The sequence below is a fragment of the Acanthisitta chloris genome, unplaced genomic scaffold (genome assembly GCF_000695815.1).
Source record: "Acanthisitta chloris isolate BGI_N310 unplaced genomic scaffold, ASM69581v1 scaffold23562, whole genome shotgun sequence".
Taxonomy (NCBI): domain Eukaryota; kingdom Metazoa; phylum Chordata; class Aves; order Passeriformes; family Acanthisittidae; genus Acanthisitta; species Acanthisitta chloris.
This window is the reverse complement of record NW_008659571.1, coordinates 155,438-175,501: the sequence shown is the minus strand read 5'-3', so window position 1 is coordinate 175,501 and position 20,064 is coordinate 155,438. Positions and strand designations below refer to the sequence as shown.

General features: G+C 40.6%; 1 protein-coding gene across 1 annotated transcript in view; it reads left to right on the top strand.

The window, feature by feature from the left end:
- DACH2 (dachshund family transcription factor 2) overlaps window positions 1–20,064 on the top strand; it is a gene marked incomplete at its 5' end in the record, with an annotated part of 62,273 nt that overhangs the window by 4,829 nt on the left and 37,380 nt on the right. The window contains 2 exons of the mRNA XM_009069428.1: window positions 9,765–9,900; window positions 11,515–11,595. Coding sequence (XP_009067676.1) covers window positions 9,765–9,900; window positions 11,515–11,595 — 217 coding nt within the window. The remainder of the gene's footprint in view (window positions 1–9,764; window positions 9,901–11,514; window positions 11,596–20,064) is intronic.

Sequence of the window (20,064 nt, the reverse complement as noted above, 5' to 3'; positions counted from 1 at the left end):
ATTGTTCATGCTTTTATGTGCTGATACCAACATACCTTCAGGGGTGACAGCAAGTCTCTTTTGGAACATCACTGCAGCATGAAATACGACATCTCTCTGTTGCTGAGGTTCTGGAGGGTTTTGTTTTTCTTCTTGTTGTTTTCCTGGCCCTGAGCATCTCCAAAATTGCCTCAGGTTGTTTTTCCTCTTTCCTGAGAGTTCACTTCCAAATTAGGGCAAATTTTCTTCTGAATACTTTTGGGTTTATTTTGTTTCTTTCTTGGAGTCAAGAGGCTGGGAAAATTCAGGAGGATGTTCCCCATTAGAGACTGTTTAGGATTAAGGTTTAAAACTTCTCTTTATCATCAGGGTATCTGCTCAGTTTTTGGCTGGGTGAGGAGAATGTGCTATCTCTGATGTCCAACTGTTCATTAGTTAGTGCAAGTCACTAAATTGTTAGACATTAGTTGAGGTTCCATTCATTTCACTCCGTAACCTTTTCTTTACCTGTTCAGAGACCTCTTGAGAAAACCCTAACTTGAACACAGCAGTGGAATATTTGTAGCAGCAAGGAGACTGCAGGAGCTTTGATTATATTTTAAATGCTATCAGTGTGTCCAAATGAAAATTAAAGCTGTATTTGTAAACAATGCCAGTTCTCTGTAATTTAAATCACAGTTTTTGCAAGCAGTTGGGTTTCAGGGTGTTATTTGGCAGGCCCTTGCTGATGTGAGTTACTCATTTACAGCTATTTTTTTCCCCAACACCTGCACTAGAGGATACACAATATCTCCACAGCAACAGTAGGTCTTGCCAGCACTGTGGTGGGAATTATTTCCTCTCCATGCTGGAGAGGAAAATCCACCAGTAGCAAACGTGACAGAGATAACGTGTGGATCCATTGCTGTGTTGCTCTCACCTGTCAACTGATGCTGCATCTTGCTCTCCTTTGTTCTGAGTGAGAACCTGTAGGTGAATTTTGTTCCAGAGTATGAGGCTCCTTTTGTCCTTTCCTTCCCTTATGAACACTCATCCAGCACCGAACAATGACCAGGTGACCTGGAATCCTTGTCCAAAATGAACATGTAAAAGAAGAGCATTGCTGCTGCTGCTCTCAGCAGTGTTACTTTTCTTGAAGGACATTATTTAAGTGCATTTAATAAGTACAAAAAATGACTAGTTTTCAATGGAATGCAATCCCAGCATCGTGTTGTCACCTAAATTGGGAGAAATGAATCGAAGACATTGAGTGTGTATCTGTTTCCATACTCTGATGACTAAAATACCCCTTGGCCTGTTTTCTATAGGTGTGAGAATCAGCTGCTTTATAAAGGTTTTGAATGAAGTCATTATGCCTTTTATATCACGTTTGCCATTTAGGAATAAGCTGTTCTACCAAGATATGCAGGATCAGCAAAGTTAACATTTAGTGCTCCAGAAAGAAATGTCATAACTATGAAACTTGATTTCTGCCTGACAGGAACACTATAAATTAGGCAGGCACAATGGCCACGCTCACAAAACCTTCTTAGCCATCTATAACATGATCTGATGTGATTATAGCAGCACCCACCAGCAGCACTGTGGCTGCAGTTCTGGCAGTGCCTCTGTGATAAATGCAGTCATTCAGGGCTTTACTGCACATCTGAAGGAGCTTGCTCTGCTTGAAACTTGGCTCAGATGGCTCTGAGGAGTCTGTGTAATTGAGAGTCTCATGGCAAAAGCAAAATTTGACAGCAACACTGACTTCACCATCCTCTCTCTTCTCCCTCTTGCATCTAATGTCCTATTAGTTATCATAGAATCAGTGAATTTTAGGGGTCAGAATGGAACTTAGAGATCACCCAGCCCCAACCCCTGCCCTGGGCAGGGACACCTCCCACCAGAGCAGGTTGCTCAAGGCTCAGCCAACCTGGCTGTGAACACTGCCAGGGTTGGGGCAGCCACAGCCTCCCTGGGCAACCTGGGCCAGTGTCTCATCACCCTTAACTATCAGTTCTTCTTTTCCAGAGCTATTCTTCATCTGGATGTGCTCTGCAATCAGTTGCTGGCCTAGGTATGCAGTGCTTTCCCAGCCTGGTCTTGAGGACCAGTCTGGGGTGGAACTTAGCTGCAGTACACTCTGGTCATGGTTTGGGCTAGACAGAGCAGTGGATGTTCAATGGCAGGTTGGATGGGCTGAATACTGAGAGGAATGAGACAAAACCTTATCTCAGAAATTTGAGAATCCTTTACTATTTTCTCCCAAATTTTCCATGCTTCTCTTCACCCCACATATTTTGCACTTCCCTTGCTCCTCTTGCTCATGTCTCAGCCTCCATCTCCTCCTTGTGCTCCTTCCCTTGCCTTGTGGCTAACAGCCTCTGCGGAGCCGCTGAGGGATGTGCTGCTCCTGAGTAGGAGTAGCTCTGAAAATTGGTTTCCTGCTGTCCATTTTTCTTCAGTTGTCATTCCCTCATGCTTGCTGGATTCCTACTTTCCTCTTATTCTTTCTGCTCTTATCCAGGTCCCAGTTAGGAATACATAGCACTTGCGTCAAATGCATCTGGAAAACCCAGAGAAAACAAAAGTTAAATGTAATTGAAATGCTTTGTTTCAAACAAACTCAAAATAAAGCATTTTTGGCTTTGTACTTGAAATCATACTCCTCGCAGAATTTCAGCCCGATGTACTTTAGAAACTGATAAACAGAGCAAAGCATTATTTGCACAACATGATCTAGACATGCAGTAGAGATTTTCGAGTCTCTTTTTCTTTGAGTTCTGTTTTTCTCCTGATTTTGTGGGTTTGTTTAGGCATTTGTAAAGGATGTATACGACATGATTTTAAATTCCCTGAAGAGAATACAGATGGGCTGTGTAATTATTGCTGAGAGGTGCTGTTTTCTGTGTGCTGTACAACTCACATTCATAATATTTACCTGACAGCCAGAAAAATGTGGCCATCTCAGAATACTCTGAAACAATTCTTCTCAGAATAGAAACATTTCCCATTACAGAATTTATAACATACTTTAATTTCATATCTCTCTGTGCAGTCAATCCATTATGAATTGTTTTCAGAATGTTACAACATTTATAAAATAAAACTTCTGTACAGTGTATGTTATTTTTCTCATTATTAGATTTATTCTGTCCTGTTTCATAGCACATGTTCATTGCAGCTTCTTGCTGAAATGGGGCTGGAATATGTTAGGGGAGTGATGTGTGAGACAGGGGAGTTGGAGTTTGCTTCTTATAAGGTTAATTTTTGTGGCTGTATTTGAGGTGAAGGAGAAGTGAGTGTGCAGGTTTGTATGTTTTTATCCATCGATTCATAGAATCAGCGAATTTTAGGGTTGGAATGGAGCTTAGAGATGATCCAGCCCCAACCCCTGCCCTGGGCAGGGACACCTCCCACCAGAGCAGGTTGCTCAAGGCTCAGCCAACCTGGCTGTGAACACTGCCAGGGTTGGGGCAGCCCCAGCCTCCCTGGGCAACATGGGCAACCTGGGCCAGTGTCTCACCACCCTCACAGGGAAAACTTCTGCCTCACATTTCCCTCCTTCAATTTGTGCCCATTGCCCCTTGTGCTGTCCCTGCAGCTCCTAACACAGATCCCTCTGCAGCTTCCCTGGAGCCCCTTCAGCTCCTGGAAGGTGCTCTGAGGTTTCCACACAACCTTCTCTTCTCCAGGCTGAATTGCAACCTTCTCCAGGTTGCAATTCAGAGGAACCACTCTACTGGGAGATGTTCAGATCCCTCCACACTGCATTAAATACCCTTGTCACCTCCTCCTTTGGAGGGAGGCACATCCCTCTCCCTGTGATGCCAGGAGTGCCTGGCTCCCTGCCACCCAGACACCTCCCTGCTAGGTTTTAAGCATTGAATACTTGTTTTAAACTTCCAAGTGAAAAAAAAAATTCCAATAAGAAACCTTTTTTTGCAGAGCTTGCAAGGGAAAATTGTGAGGCCAAGCACATAGTAGCTCTTAGTTCTGGCTCAGATCTTTTCGGTATTGGCTTCGTCATTTGCATTTGTCCTTAATAACTAATATAGCTATAAGGTAGATGAGGTACAGCATTATCATCATTAGCCCTGGGAGTGCCTTTCTTCTATTCCACAGCAGCACTGGGTGAAATGATTCATAAGAGGTATACAAGTACAAAGTTTCCACTGTGAGATCCAGTTTTAGTCACTCTTGTGCTTTGAGATTCCAAGTAAAACGTGGAGGTAAGATCTTGCTGCAGGACTGAAGGTTGCTGTAGTTGTCCCAGTGACTGCTAATTTAAGAAGTGGGGAAGAAGGCAGCTCCTGTTTGGCTGTTTCCCAACACCATCTGATTAGCTGCAGTTCTCTGTTTGGCTGAGCAGCTGGCAATTAATGGATTGATAGGAAGTAGTCACGAGGTAATGGAATTAGTGAGAGAACATCTGGTATTAAAATCAGGAAACGTGGAAGAGTTTTTATGATTTCTTAAATTCAGTGGGAAAATAATTGCCAGTTGACTACAACTGAAACAACTCTATGTACACAGTGGAAAAAAAATTGCATTTTAAATGGCAAAGTACATATTTTAAGCTAGTGACTTCCCAGTACACTGCAAAAGATGAATGGGATCCAGCTGGCTTTCAGACACACAGATCCTATCTTAGCTTTCAGACCAGCTGTTTACCTTGTTCATCTCCAGTACCTACAGCAATCAGAGGTACTATAAGTAGCTCAGAAGACCAACAAGTCACCCACACTCTTTGTGTGTGCTCATTTCCAGGCTGGAATGATTCAAAATGCAAACCAAACAGCTCTTTAGCCCAGAGAGTGACTCTGACCATCATATTGCTTGTTGGCCACTGTCTGGCATCAGTTTGGGGGTAGCACAGCTCCTGCTTACTGGGTCAGGATTATTCTTTGTCATGGAAAACCCTAAATTCCACTTATTCCTTTGCTCAAAATACATCAGTTAAGGACTGTAAAATTGAGAACATTATTAAAAATGCACTTGTTATTAGAATTCAAATAGCATTAGTGTCAACCAAGGTCAATTGGAAGGAAATCTGTGTCTTAGTATTAACTGAAAAAAGATGTTAGCAAATCAGTGATTTGCTAGCTGAAATTGTGGTAACTTGTTTTTCTCTCTTAGTGAGAAGAGAGTTCAGCCAGGGAGCAGTGATAGCACAGCGTGGGGCTGTGGTGGCTGTGGGCAGGAGGTGAAGGCTGCAGCCAGAGCAGTCAGACTCTGCTTTCTAGAACTTTTTATACCTCTATAGCCCATTTTGAGAAAAGAAATAGTGATTTGGCAAGCACTGGGAGACAGAGATGTGGCACAATAAACATCCCAGTGGGGAACTGGTGTGCAAGCTACTGTTGGAACTCCTTTTTTCCAGCATGGTCATCAGCAAAAAATCATCCTTAAAACAGTTGAAACCTCTAATCTAGACCTAAAACTGTTAAAATCCCCATTGTTCCATCTTTCATTAGCTAGGGTGAATTGCAGCTCTCCTGCCACTGCAGAGCTCTGTAGAATAGAGCAGCAGCACCTCAGTTAAATACAAAATATCAAGGTAAATGTCTGAATAAAATATCCAGGACTCAGACAAACTTCCAAAACCTGCTTGTCAGCAGTGAAATGCCATTAAATCCTCTAGGAACTCATTAATAGATTAACATTTGGAAGAGTAATTACAGCTACATTAGTACTAAGAAGAAAGAAAAATAAAGGCAAATCCAGCAGCATCATTTCTTTAAAGCCTTGACATGAAATGAAGATCAATACTATAAAAAAAAGGGGTGAGGAATTAAAGTTGAGATGGTTATGTCAAAAATAGGTAAGCTGTTCATATATATCTCAAATAAAACCAGCGTGGATGCAACTGTTATGTAGTGTTCCATGTTATTGGTGTGGAATTCTCCCTCAGAGGGGATAGGAAAGGGATACTGAGGTGAAATCAAGGATGTAGCTGGAAATTGGGTGAGTCGATGACTTCAGTGCTGTTAACGTAAATCACAACTAAAATTAACAATGTCAAGCTTTGTAGCTACATTTTCTGAGGCAGAGCAAGACACTGATCTTTAGTGAGACAAATATATTACCCTTCAAGAGGATTAAATACTGCAAAAGTCCTTTTTGAGAATTTATGTTCCAGCTCTGTAAAGGGAAGAAGAAAGATAAGATAAAGTAGGTACTGTAGGCAGATAAATAGGTGAGATCTTGAGAAATGTTTTCATTTTTCATAAAATTCTCACAATCTGTAAATTTTTTATATCTGATTCATTACAGAAGAACCTGCAATATGAATCTTGCAAATTTATGAATAGGAATAAATACAATTGGAGAAAATACTGCTTTGTGTAGAAATGCTGCTCTAATTTTGTGAGTGCACCTAGTGTGGAACCAGCACTGTCCTGGAGGGGGGATGGAGGATAAAGTACAGGAAAAGTAACAAGGTTGTAAAATACAGAGATGACAAATAAAATGAAGTCATCAACGTGTAAAAAAAAAATGTTAAGGTTTTAGATTTGCTATTTTCCTATTTAAATGCCCTCATTGATTTGTTACAAATACTGTTAACCCTGTGTTTGGAAAATGGTGAGGACATTATCACTTGTGTTCTCATTTGTAATAAAATAGATTAACTTGCTGTGAAATTTTAACTAGGCTGAGACACAACAGTAGCTACCTAATGAACCAGAGCACATTGCTGTTAAGTAGCTAAATAGATGCATACTGATTACAGGACTGAAAAATGGATCTGTTTACTAGCAAAAAAGTCTCTTCATGGTGTTACTCGTGAGAGTGGGGGAAATTCTGCACCACATTTCCACACAAACATGTAGAAATAGACAATTTCTTGGTCCCTATTCAGCCTTACAAGATGATACTCTGTCCTCATTCGTAGCTTGTGTGATACAGAGAGAATTTCAGCTCCTTTGTTGCTTACAGGGAAAACTGTTTGTTTCCTGTGTGTGTAAATCTGTGTAACTGGTATGACATTAGATGATGTAATCAACTAATTCTCTTAGAAAGTGATTTGCTCTGTGATTAAGAATGACATTATTTGACACTTATTTCTGCCTGAGCATTTCTAACCAAGAACCTGAGTTTGAAGGCAAATTGCTCGAAGCAGAGATTATTTTACAGCAGGAGACAATGGGAAATGCAGTTACCAGAAGGAGCTCAGAATACTTTGCTTTTCCAAATCATCAGCTTTTGAATTACTCAAATAACTCCCATTTAAGATGACATATATGGCTGTTTGTGTGGTATCTAAGTGTTAATTCATAGTCATATTTGTTCCTAGGTTTTCTTTGCAGAACAGTTGGCATGTCCTCTCCTTGGCTATTCATTTTCATGGTTGCAATAGACAATGAAATTTACTTAAACTATGCACTCTTCAGTAAAATTAATCATTTCAAAATGATATCCTAATTGTAAATGGAGTGCTCTTTGCGGTAAAAAGAGAGGAAATAGTGCCAACGAGGACTGTTAGCTGAAATCCAGGCAAATGAAATTACAGGCAGAGTTGTAGCCTGTTAGCAGGAACCTGTTTGGAATCCATTATTTACACAAAGCTGAGAGACACACAGGATTTATCTGCTCAGGATTGCGTGTGTATGATTCCTCATTATTTAGGAGAATATTTGGAGTAAGAAGGTGACTTTTAAAAGCTCCCACCAGAGCAAGCAGCTCATCAAGAGAGTCCTGACTCTTGTTCTCTCTTCCATTCAGCTCAGCAAGCTCTATACCCTCTCTTTTGGAGACCCAAATGAAGAAAGCACTGGAGACTTAGAGTCTAGTAGTTGGACTAGATGATCCTCAGGGGTCACTTCCAACTCTGATTATTCTGTGACTTTAAGATCAGTGACTTTGACTTTTTGCCCACAGAATTTGAAAATTTGTTTGTATAACCCCATTAAGTTTTCCAAATTCTATGACCTTGTGACTCAACATAATAGGCTCATACCTGTTAAATACCACCACTCAAAAATCCTGCAATTAAAAGTCTCCATTCAGAATTTATTGGTTATTGTATGTTCGTTAAATAGCAAATGAGTGAAGCAGATCCATGGAGGACTAGCAGCTATGTAATAGATACACATCTGTTCCATGATTCTGAGGCTCAGTTGTTACTTAAAGTACAGTAACAACCCTATTAAAACCACATCCCATGCCACACTTTCCACTGGTGTGACTGGGACAGGGACACACCATCCCTTACTCTGAGGAGGATCTAATCTCACGTTCCCTTTGCAACACATCTTTGTAAATACAAAGATGAGTTTGCTTAGAGAGATGGATTTAATAGGTAACAGAATATTCTTGTTGATCTTGCTGCCAGTGTAATTAATTAATTGCCCCAATACATTGTGACCAGCAGCTATTACATCAGCTATTCCTAATGGAAAGACTATTAGAACTACCATTCTCATCCCAAAGCTTCGTTATTGGTTTAGGATATGATCTAGCAAACTGCATTAAAAGTTCAGATGCTGCTGAGTTTGTTTTGAAAAGCACACAGTGAGTTGCCACCAAGCAGCCAGATTGCATGTTCCTAATGAAACATCTTTAGAATGGCTTAGAAAGGCGGAAAAATTACAAAGTTCCTCTGAGACAGCTTGCCCAGATGACACTGTAATTGTGACTTTTTAATGAGGTGGGGGCAAGCGAATCTCCCTTTTTAAGACAAGAAAATAATATTTCAGGTCTGGGTTTCCACAGGGAGCAGCTGATTGCCAGGGATGGGGACAGCTACAGAGATGCAGTTCTGGAGGTCTGTAAATCTGCTTTGTCCTCTTAGCATCTCTCACTTGGAACTGCACCTTGAAGGACTTTGTAACAGAGGGTTTAAAACTTAGAAGGGATTTTAAGAGTATCTCAGGCCATGATCTGTCCCTTTCAGAAGATTCTCATGGTTTGTGGGTCCTGGGACCAGGACTGAAGGCTGCTGGAGTTTGTACTTAATGCAGGAAAAGTATCCATGTGGAAGCACTGGGCTGGAAGGGATCTCAGGTGGTCTTACAGTCTCCTGCCTCAAAACAGGATGAATTATGACTTATGCCATGCTTGTCTAACCTGTTCCCAGAGATTTTTAGTGATGAAAATTCTGTTGCATCTACAGGCAATTTGCAAGTCTAGATAACACAGCTGCAGAATTTCATTCTGCTAATTTATTTTTCTTTTTTTTTTTTAAACTTACCTCAAGGACTGTGTGTATTTCAACGAGGGGTTGATATCTAAGTTTGATGTGCAAATATACACATGCAAATTTGCAAGCACACTCTTGTTTTGGTTAGCCAGTGGTGTTTCTCATGCAAGAGTGAAGTTCTTACCAGTGCCACATTTGTCTGGGTTCTGCCCTGAGAAAATATTGATCTGATTTATTCATGTACAGATTTTAGTGAGTTTACAAATTTGACTGCATTAAGTGACAGTTTAGTCCAACTCTAAATTGTTTATTTGAAAGGTGAGTCATATATGCCAATTTTACTACCTGTAGATTAAAAGAAGTTTGGGAATGCAACATGAAAGAATATCCTGTATGTTCCTGTGTGTGAAAAAGAAAATAAAAAGTTACCGACAAAAAAAAAAAGGGTGGCAAAAGATGAAAAGCTAAGCTCAGACACATTGCATGGAGCAAACTCAGCTCTTTGGCTGTAGATGATTCTACTGCTCTTAAGAGTTGAGTTCTGCTCACTGTTTGTCTTAGACCATTTATTGCTGCTGTTTGAAGCCAGCTTAATTTTTTTCGTTGAACTTCAGTGAAGTGCATGAGTCGAATTGCACAGACCTTGTTTTCCTTCTGTTTCAAGGAAAGGATTCAAGACAGCCCTTCTCCAGCCCCATCTCTGGAGGACAGCCAGCGGCCGGGGAGCCACGCGTCCTCCCACCAGAGCAGCAGCGTGTCCAGCTCTCCGTCCCAGCTGGACAACACTCCAGACAGAATTGGTTAGTGCTCTGCAGCTCACACCTCTGCACCTCTGGCCTCCAGGCCTTGGGAAGTTTGTTAGCTGTGAAACTCAGGAAAGCACTCTCTGGCTAAGAAATACCCAGAACGTTCATCACTAGAGTTTGTTTTGTTAGATTCTACACTCTGCAAAGCTCAGTTCCCTCAGATTCTTCCTGTGCCAGTACCACCCGTGCGCAGGAGGTATCAGCCCTGCTCTGGTACAACCAGCTGCTCTGGCATGCTGGGGTAAGAAAGTGCTTCTGAAGGCACCTGGAATTGGAAAAGAGCAAGATATCTTTTTCTTCATTTGTATGGGAGGAAAGTCACACATTCTGTGATGACTTTTGTGCTCCAAAAACCTCCTCGTGCCCACACATTCTCTCCTCACCCTGAGCCTGAGGGCTTTCTGACTTTTTTGGTCTCTCCACCACAGCTTTCACAGTCTGTGCACTATCGATCTGGTGTTTAAAATGCTAATTCAGTCTAGAGGAAGTTTAGAGCCTATTCTTGGTGCTTCCAAGAGGGATCTAGGGCAAGTCAATTAACATCTCTTCACGTCAGCGTATGTCAACACTGTTGTCTTCTCAGGGACTGGAGCCCATGCAGACATTGCTGAGCTAGATTTAAGCTACAAAAGCAGTGCAGTCCATCTAAGTCAGTGTAGACTTCACTCCCATCAAGTAAGGACTCAGCTGCTTCCTGGGATTTGCAGTTTTGGCTCTGGTCCTTGCAGCAGCACCACAGCACAACACAGCACAGCTGGCTCTACACAGAGTCAGCAGAACCTGAACTGCTTTGCCCAAACATGTGCACACACAGGGCAGAGAGTAGTGATTAAATTCCCCTCAACTTTTTCATGTGAAAATAGGGTTGGAAATACACAGGACAAGTAACTTCCTGTAGCAGCAGAGAAAGGGACTGTTGGTATCTCTGGGTCGATGTCTAGTGCTTATTGTTGTAAAGATATGGATTATATACTTTCTGTTGATATAAATACATATGTTTTTACACCAGCAATTAAAAAAAAGCTCTCCCTAAAATACGGTGATGAAGTTTGTAACAAGTGTCCTCACTGGAACAACCTTAAAGTCTGTAATTGATTGACTGCAGAGAAGGAAATGTTTCGATCAGACAAGACCAAAGACAATAGGCAGCCTGAAATGGTAAACTTCACACCTCTCACTGATCTTGCAGGTGCTAAGTAAAGCATTTCCTTCAGCACTGCAGTGTATTGGGTTTTTGCTGTCACCTATCAATTTTGGGGTAGGATCTGTCAATCTGGGGTTTTATGAAGCTTTCTGCTTTATAGGTAATTACTAATACTTAAATCCTTAATGTGTTTTTCCCCAGAATGGTTTCTGTGAAGTACTTTCCTAATTAGTTAATTTGAACATTCCATAAGAAATCATATTCATCTCAGTAGTAATTTGTGTTCTATCCTGGTATCTTTGTTTAATCAACTTGAGCAGATTTGCTGTTGCTGCATATTTTACTTGGCTCCAAGTGTTAAAATAGCAAAATATTGACCAAGAGGAAATATAATTTAATATTTTCCTCTCTCCTGACTTTTTTTACTGACAGTGTCATATAACTGTGCCCTCTGATTCTTTCAGCTATGCTGACCAACAGCAGGGAAGGAGAACTCATTGACCAAGAAACTGGGACCAGCCTAAAAAAAATACCGAAGGAGAAAGGTAAAATTACAGACTGTTTCCCATTTCAGGCATTTAATTACAGTTACTGTGTATTTTTCCAGTGTTCTGCATATGCAATGACATTATATTATAAATTTAAGAGTACTAAGTGCATAATTGCAATGAATAATGTATCCAGTGAATTCACATGGACGTGTGAGCAATCAGAACTTTGCTTCCCTCTGTTTATATAGTATCAGGGTAATATTTTGTCGGTGTTTTGCCTCAATTATTTATGAAGTTCCTGGCAAATATTTGGTGAGTCACATGGTATTGTTTGTTTGCCTCCAGGGGATGTGTGTGCAGGCTGCTCTGATGCTCTAGGTGAGGGAAATAAGCCTTTTTTTGTGTCTAATAATACATTACCTCTCGAGTGAGAGGCAGCAAGGGAAGAGGTGGTGGTTGTGCTGTAGGCAGGGAAGTGCCTCCTCTGCTGGGTTTTCACTGCAGTGCTCCTTGGGCTCTGGAGGAGGTGAATGCACAGGTGTGTGCAGGTAAGCCCTGAGGAAGTGTTTTAGTGACTTGTGGCATCTGTGGCTGCACTTCAAGGAAGAAGAATCCATTTTGTTTCCTTGCAAATACAGCAGAAAATAAATATTAATAGGTGAGAGGTTTATCCTGGCAGTAGATGCAGATAGCAACAGACAAAAGGAGTGGCTGCAAAAAAAGCCCAGAAGATGGGATAGAGTTGAAGAAATAAAAGGTAATTTTAATTGAAGGTAAAAAACTGAAGGTAAATCAGTACTGGAAAAATACTGCGAAGGCTTATCTGAGGGAGATATTAAGGTTTCAGTGTGGATAAGATGTGAAGAGAAGAAAGAGGAGACAACATAAGCTAAATGTAAGTCTACTATGATTTTATCATAAGTGGAAACACAAACTGATTTATGTTTTGGTTGAGGTGATTTTCTTGTATTTTCAGAGAAAACTAAAAAAAACAGATATAGGCAATTGAATGAGCTGCTCAAAAGAGGATTTGGAGGCTCCACATGCCCTGAGTATATAAAATTATTTGAGCAGTTTCATGATTTTGCGCAATCAGCTCTGTTCCTTAGAGATCTGACACTGATCCAGTCATGGCTAGGAAGAGCCTGAAACTCCCTCCTTATATTTTGTATTTTCGTGCTCAACTCTCCTTGAAGGCAAAAGCTGTTTTCTATTCACTAGTTTCTCTAGGCATTTACGCACTTTCCTCATGAACCCCGAAAGAGCCCTTTTGTGCCATTCTGAGATAATTTTCTTTCTGGATCATCATGCTTAAATCCTTCCCTCTTGACTCCTGTTGACATTTCCAGACCATCACCAGAGGCTGCAGTTCTCAGCCATACCTAAGCTGAAAAAATCGCATCGTTGTAGTAATTACATAGTGAGTATTTAATCTAAATCTGAAAGTGTAGTTGATTTGAATTTTGTTGAACTGTGCATGGTTTCTTGCCACATGTTCAGTCATTTTTCAGCAGAACAATTCGATATCCTGTGGGGCTCAGAGATGCAAATGATGGAGTTGGTGGTGGTGGTAGCAGTCCTGTCACTCAGGATGGATGAAGGAAGGTACAGTTTAAGAATCCAGAAAGACAATTCAGAAATCTCCAAAAGCGTGAACATAATTTAACCCCCACCACCTGTGAACCCAATTCCCAGAGTCCTGTGGTCCTTGAGCATTCCTTGTAACAGGGATGAAATCACAAAGATCTGGTGCTAACAGTCTGTGTGCCATAATTCACCTAAAGATTAAAATTTTAAAGGTTTAGTCGTTTCCTGGTTTACATTTTTTTGCATAATATTACCTTTCTTTAATTGATTATCTACTGGGAAATATGTCTTTATACCTGTGTTAGTTCTGCATGCACTCGGAGGATATTTTTAGGATTAGTTTAGTGTCTAACGATTCACCTGCATCAGAAAAAGGTGCTTAAAAATCATGAGACATTTTCAATTATCATTTGAAAGATAGAATAAAGTTTGTGCATTTCTGCTTGGGCTGCATAGGTCAGGTTTCTCCTGGAAAACATGAGAACATGATGTTAATTGTTGTCAAGTTGTACTTTTCAAGTCATCTCACAGCTCCACAACCAAAGCCTTGTGATGACATTAGAGTGGGACAAAAGTTAAAATTTTAAAGGCATTGTATATGCAGCAATTCCAGGCTGTTTGACAGATGTATATTGCAGTTCCTGCAGGAAGCTCCTCTCTGGGATACACCCAGCAGTGATGAGCTGCACAAGTAGGACAGTCAGGTCTTTGCTTCTGGCAATCCTCAGCCAATTCTGTCCCCCCACACCCATGGGGTTGGTCCTCAGTGATTTGTCTCACTCCTGTGGAGGTTCTCTGTTCATAATACTGTTCTTGTTCTCTTGTGATAATTCCTTTGGGCTCTGGTGCACCAAAGTTGGGTTGAACGTTTTTCAGAGTCCGACGTGGACAGTCACCAAAGACTGTGATCTGTGCAGCTCTGCAAAAAATACTCAAGTAATTTGTATACAGAGCCAGCTTTGTTTTCCAGAACCTGCCATTACTTTGACTAAGGCAAAATATATTTACCATGGAAAAGATTTTCGAAGTTATTAAGAAGGAATGTAGTTAAAATAAAAGTATCAACATTTATTAAGTATGACAAGTAAGCGGTTTATACAACCGTGGCAAACATATGTTTTCACATCTGTTTTGAGTAATATCATCATGATTTTAAAAATGATTTATAGCTCTGCAGGCCATAAAATGCCAGCTTTGCTGTAAGTTGGAAGTTTTCAAACAACAAAGAAATTATTGAAGGCATCTATTGAATGTGGTTTTGTGTTATACACCTTGACATAACTTTACAAACCTGAGCTCTCTCTTAACAATTAAGACAGCAACAACTGAAAATTAAGTCACTAAAATTTATCAGTGGTACTACTTCTGTGAAATCTTAGCATCAAAAAATGATGGAAGTTATTGTAATGATTATAGGCAAATGCTGTGATACCCCTCAGGATACACAGTTTTTGTTTCCCACGTCCCAGTTTGAGTCATCTCAGCCCCAGACAAAAATGCGCCACTTTGTTCTCATCAAAAGAATTTCAAGGTAATTAGGGCTGAAGAGAACATTCCTCAACAACAGTTCTTTAAAAGTCAGCTGACACGAGGTTGCTCCAGTTGTGGTGATCTGTTTGCATGTGCTGGTGGGGCAGAATTTGTGGCAGTCTCAGTGCAGAGGGGTGAGAGCCCAGTTACAGCCCTACCTTTAATTTTTCTGAAGGAGAAATACCATTAAATCTCAATTACTCCACACCCTTTCGTCATCTTTTTAGGAAGTATGGTCAAGCTTAACGTTAGAGGACAACAAAGTCAAACATCTTTGTAAGACTGCAGTTGTTTGGTGGGAATTTTTATATAAAATTTACCATGTTATATTCTTTGTCAAATGTCTTTAATCATTATGTCCCACCAGCATTCTGCCTGTGCAGCCATGTCAGAGTGTGAGTGAAAACCACACTGAATAATCTGCACTGTATTTTGACATCACTAGTGCAAGGAAACAGTTACAGAATTCCCCCCAGGACACAGCCCCACGTTTTACCTGCACAATTACCCACTGAAACTCCATTTTAAATTCATCTACTTCAGTATATATCCTGGAAAAAATCTCTATTGTATGGGAACGGATTGTGTTTGACACAGCCTTGTGTAGGCTTTGCAGAAACTTCCATATGAATTCTGGCACTGGGAAGGTGAAATGAGCCAGAAAAGAATTTGGCCATGCCTTCCAGCCGGATTTTAGTGCTGGTACAATTATTCTGTTTGACTGCATGACAAGAGAGATTTCAAACTCCTCACACAGGCCAGAGAAATAAAAGGCACTGGCCCAGCTCTTGCCACAGTGAAATCAATGGGTTTGTTCATGATGTCTTCAATGGGAACAGTTTGGGCAAAGCCTGATCTTTTGGCAGGTTCTTTCCCCAGTTAATACTGTTGGTTATTATCCAGATGTGGATAACATGTTCACATGGATGTTTGGGGTGAACCAGAGTAAAATTTCATAGGAAAAATTCATAAACAACCAGTGTCTTCAGACCTACCCAGAATTCAAGCAGACTTTGAGTAGAAATGAAGATTATATTTGCCACAAAAGTGACTTGCTCTGCATTGCCCAGAGCTGCTCAGCAGTGATGCTCCTCCTTTAGCCCAGTTGTCTGGCCCTGAACCCCAGTCTGGGCTCTGGGGCTGTGCCTCACTGTGTTTCCAGCAGATTGTAGCCTCCAAACTCTGCATCTGGCAGCTATCCCTTCTCAATTTGTTAAAGAACACCTTTCCCTTTATTGCCCCAAGGAAATGGGAATTTTGCATCATTTCTGTCAGCCGAGTGAAATATTTTCAGATGGCCAGAGACTATGGTAATGAAAGAATAAGCATATTTGTTTCTTGTATTTCATTAGTGGCAAAGAGGTTTTCTGCTGTTTAAAATTAATCATTGCCAAAGGACTGGGTTAGTTGGGATGTGAGGGGAGGGGAATGAGCAGGTGCAGAACACCTGAAACAGCAACAGGCCTGGTGATGGGGGCTGTCCTCCAGAGAGAGGACTTTTCCAACAATTAGTCTGAAAGCATCCAGATGGAGAGGGAAAGGAATAAGACAGAGAACTAGGAGCATGAAGCTGTACCACGCAATGTCTATGCAAAGTGTATGAGAGGTGCCAACACTTCAAGTGTTCTCCATGCTGTTTCTTTGACGTATCAATACTTGCACAAAAGCAGTTTTCCTTGCAAATGTGTTCATGAATTCTCCTCTTGAGATATGTGAAAAACTTCCCAGATTAGAAGGGAAGTCATGTTCATTCTGGTTTTTGAGTGTACTGGAGACCCCAAAGTCATTTCATCAGCAGTGGATGCAGTAATGAGTTTAAGGGTTGCAAAGGGTTTCTCCTTCCAAACCCTTAAGTGACATGCCCAGTGCAAATGTTCACTGGAAAATTCAGTTATATTTTTTCATTTTCTGTCCTCTAAGAATACTGAAAGACAAGAAGCACAGTGCTCTATTCTGGGTAAAGGCATTTTCCACAAGTTTTTTGTTGTTAAATTTAACCTGCAAGTGAACTGACAACTGTTTAAACAGTGGCCTAAGAGTAGATGTGATCTTTCATCAGTCAGTCAACCCAAAAAAAACTAAACCCAAACCCCTGAAACCAAGGCAAACTGTTAACTCTTAGAGTCACAAAATGTAAATAGAAAGTAAAGCTTTAATTTTCAAAGCATCTAGACTCATATAATTGTGATTGTGTGATAACCATTGCTGAAAGGTTTATAAATACAAGGGCAATTATGCAAGAGACAAGTGTGAATTGCTCCAAGGTCACACCTTTTACATTAAGTTTATAATAGATCTTTATTTACAGGATTATTTTTAAGAATGCATTTTTTTCTGAGGAGTAAAATACCTGTCTTGTAGTTACCTTGGCAGATGGACCAAGGCAGGTTCTTGCATTGGTAAATAATTTATTAATATGTTTTCTTTATTAGATTTCAGTGACTTTAATGTATCGCTGCCTAAAAATACAAATTAGGAGTCTCTGTAAATATGGTGAAATAATGAAAAGGCTTTACTGAAAAGGCTTTGGAGCAAATTTATGGGTCAGGTATTTATGTAAGTCTGTGGAATAAAATGGGCAAATAAGGGGGAAATAAGGTAGCTACTTTCCAAAGTCAGGTTGTCTCTTCGGAGTTTACCGTTCCCACTTCCCTCCAATACTGTGAACTCTTTTACGTAGGTCCATCTTATTGAGTTAGATCAGATTTGAAGAGCATAAAAAGAGAAGAAAAATTGCTGATTGGCACACAGTGACCTAAGAAAGCTTTTGGATTAGGCCCAGGAACCTTTCCCTTAGAATTAGCACTGGTATTAAAACTGACCCTTTGAATTCTCTGCCTGGTGATACCTCTGATGCAGAGTCATTAACCTGAGAACTGCAGTTGGTGACATTCTTAATGTCTTTGAGTTATTTAATAACTTTGCCTTCAGTCCTCATTACAAGCAGTGAGATATGAAAAATACGCATCCTGAGAGGTTGCTGAATGTTTTCTCATGTTACAGAAATCCTGGAGATCCCAGGGAATGTGCTGACAGGTTCAGCCTCCCCTGCCTGTGCTCTGAGCCAGCTGTAAGCACCAAACCTGCTCCTGGGAACCTCTGCTTGGGCATTTGTGTGCCCAAACTGTGCCTGAATGTGTGGAAGGAATATGTTCTCCTCTGTTTGAAGTCACTCAGTCAGCTTAGGCTCTCACCACTTGAAGTGTTTGTTTGAATGGACATTGTTTGTCACTGGAAATCCATGTCATTTCTGGGAAGGGCAACAAAGTCCTCCATCAAACACTTCTTCACTAGGAAACTGCTTAGGAACCAGCAATTTCTGCTTCCCAGACAGGTGTCTGTTAGAGGAAAAGATGTTTCTGGCATATTTCATGCGTTTGGATTAAGCCAAAGTAAGTGAACAGATAAAAATTTAAATTTATAACAAGAACTATTAATTGGTTATTTCAAAAGCTTTCCAATCCTCGTGGCTGAAAAGACCCTCAAGAAATTCCTGGAAGTTGCTGTTTGCTGAAGATTCAGTCCCAACTGTGAACATCCTTCTTGTAGCAGGTATTTAGGAGGTGGAAGGACAGACAACTGAGTCCTTAAATTTGAGGCAAGTGAATACAAAGCTAGAAAGACAGTGATTATTCCAGCACAAAATTCCCCAGCACACTTCTTTGGTCATGCTTGGCCATTCCACTTTGGTCTCGAAATACCAGCTGATTGATTTTCTTCTTTTATTTCTTAGTCGGCGTGACAGAAGTTTCCAAAGCAGATTTTTTCATCTAGTTGACAGAATATGACAGGCTATAACAAGCAGTTTAATAAATAAAATTCAGCTTCCAGGTGTATTCTGAGATGTTATCATCTATAAAACATGGTATAGTTTTGAATCCTGTCTGTTTTCCCCATCACCAGTGCTGCTGTGTGATATTTTGATAGTTAGACTTGGCTTGTGCAAATCTGCTGACATATCCCGTGGCTGATTTGGGTGTTGTCAGCGAGGGGATACAGAGCTGTAAGAATTTTCATGACAGGCCAGTGCAGTGCCTCTTCTGGTGTGGTGGGAGATGCCTTTTTGATGCAGAATGTGTTGGGTGATGGAGCATCTGTGGTAGATGGCTGAGCTGAAGCAGAAAATGGAATATGTGTGTGTACACGTGTCTACTCCCAGGGGTCAGAAATCTGCTTTGCTCAGGAAATAACCTCTTATTTACACATCCCCAACCTCTGGGGACTTCATAGGTGCTGTCAATTAGCAGTATTTGTTATTGTTGTCTTGGGTTTTGTTGGGTTCAAACTCCAGAAAGTGGCTGTAATGAAGGTGCCCTCGAGGCAAAAGTGTGGAGAAACTCAGATATGAAAGGAGGAGTCACCAGAGCTGCTGGTTGACTTCTGACATTATTGTCGTATTGCCCACGGCAGTACAGGCAGAAGGGATTTAGGTAGAAAGGAGAGTTTGAAATTGCTCCATAAAACCTGTATATTTATATGTACTGAATTTTCTTTTAACTGGTATAAGGAAAGCATCATATTTTTGTAAAATCACCACCAGGAATAATACCAATAATAACGATTCCATTGTGACAGAAATTCTTTTTCATACAAACCTTTTGATATGAAAAAGAAATTCCTCCAATATTCCAAAACTATTCAATGAGTTCCTGAGACACGGTTTTATTGTTTCAAGAACATTCATTAGCAATTTCTCTCCATACACACATGTGGAAATCTCTGCAAAAAATGTCAGGCACTCCTAGATTACAGTCTGATTGTAGTAAGAATTCTCTCTAATATATTGGATAACTCTTCAGCACCCTGTTTTAGGGTTAGTGTTTTGTAAGCATCACTGCCTATGTGGCCTGTATGAAATACAGTATAAATCAGGCTGGAGTTTTAATTTTACACAACTAGCTGCTCATAGATCAGAAGTCACACGAAATATTGAGGCTAAATGCTCCCAATTATCTGCACCGTGTCATTATCATTGTAGGTAAAATGGCAGAATTTCTGTGTGTTTCTTCAGCAGTGAGGGCTAACTTAAAAAGATCTGGGGGTTAGTAAGTTTTAGTGCTAGAACTGAAGTCTCAAAGTTTGCAGTTTGTGCTTTTCCTAGATCATTTTCGTGTCGATGTTCTGTCTCAGAGGCAGCACAGGGTGGTGTCTCGTGCTGTTTGAAGCAGCAAAGTGCTTGGGTTGGGGCCTCCCTTTTTGTCTCCTGGTGTTCTGATGTTCAGAGTGGAAGCTGTTCAGGAACTGCTTTCTTTTCTTCTATGCCTCTACAAGAACATCTGTTCCTATTTCCCCTTCACAAGTCTAACAGCCTCAAGGACCATCACTTATTCCCAAATCTTCCTTCTCATCAATCGCAGCTCTCTACACACAAAACTCCCTGTTTTCCTTTATTTTGCTCTTGAAGTT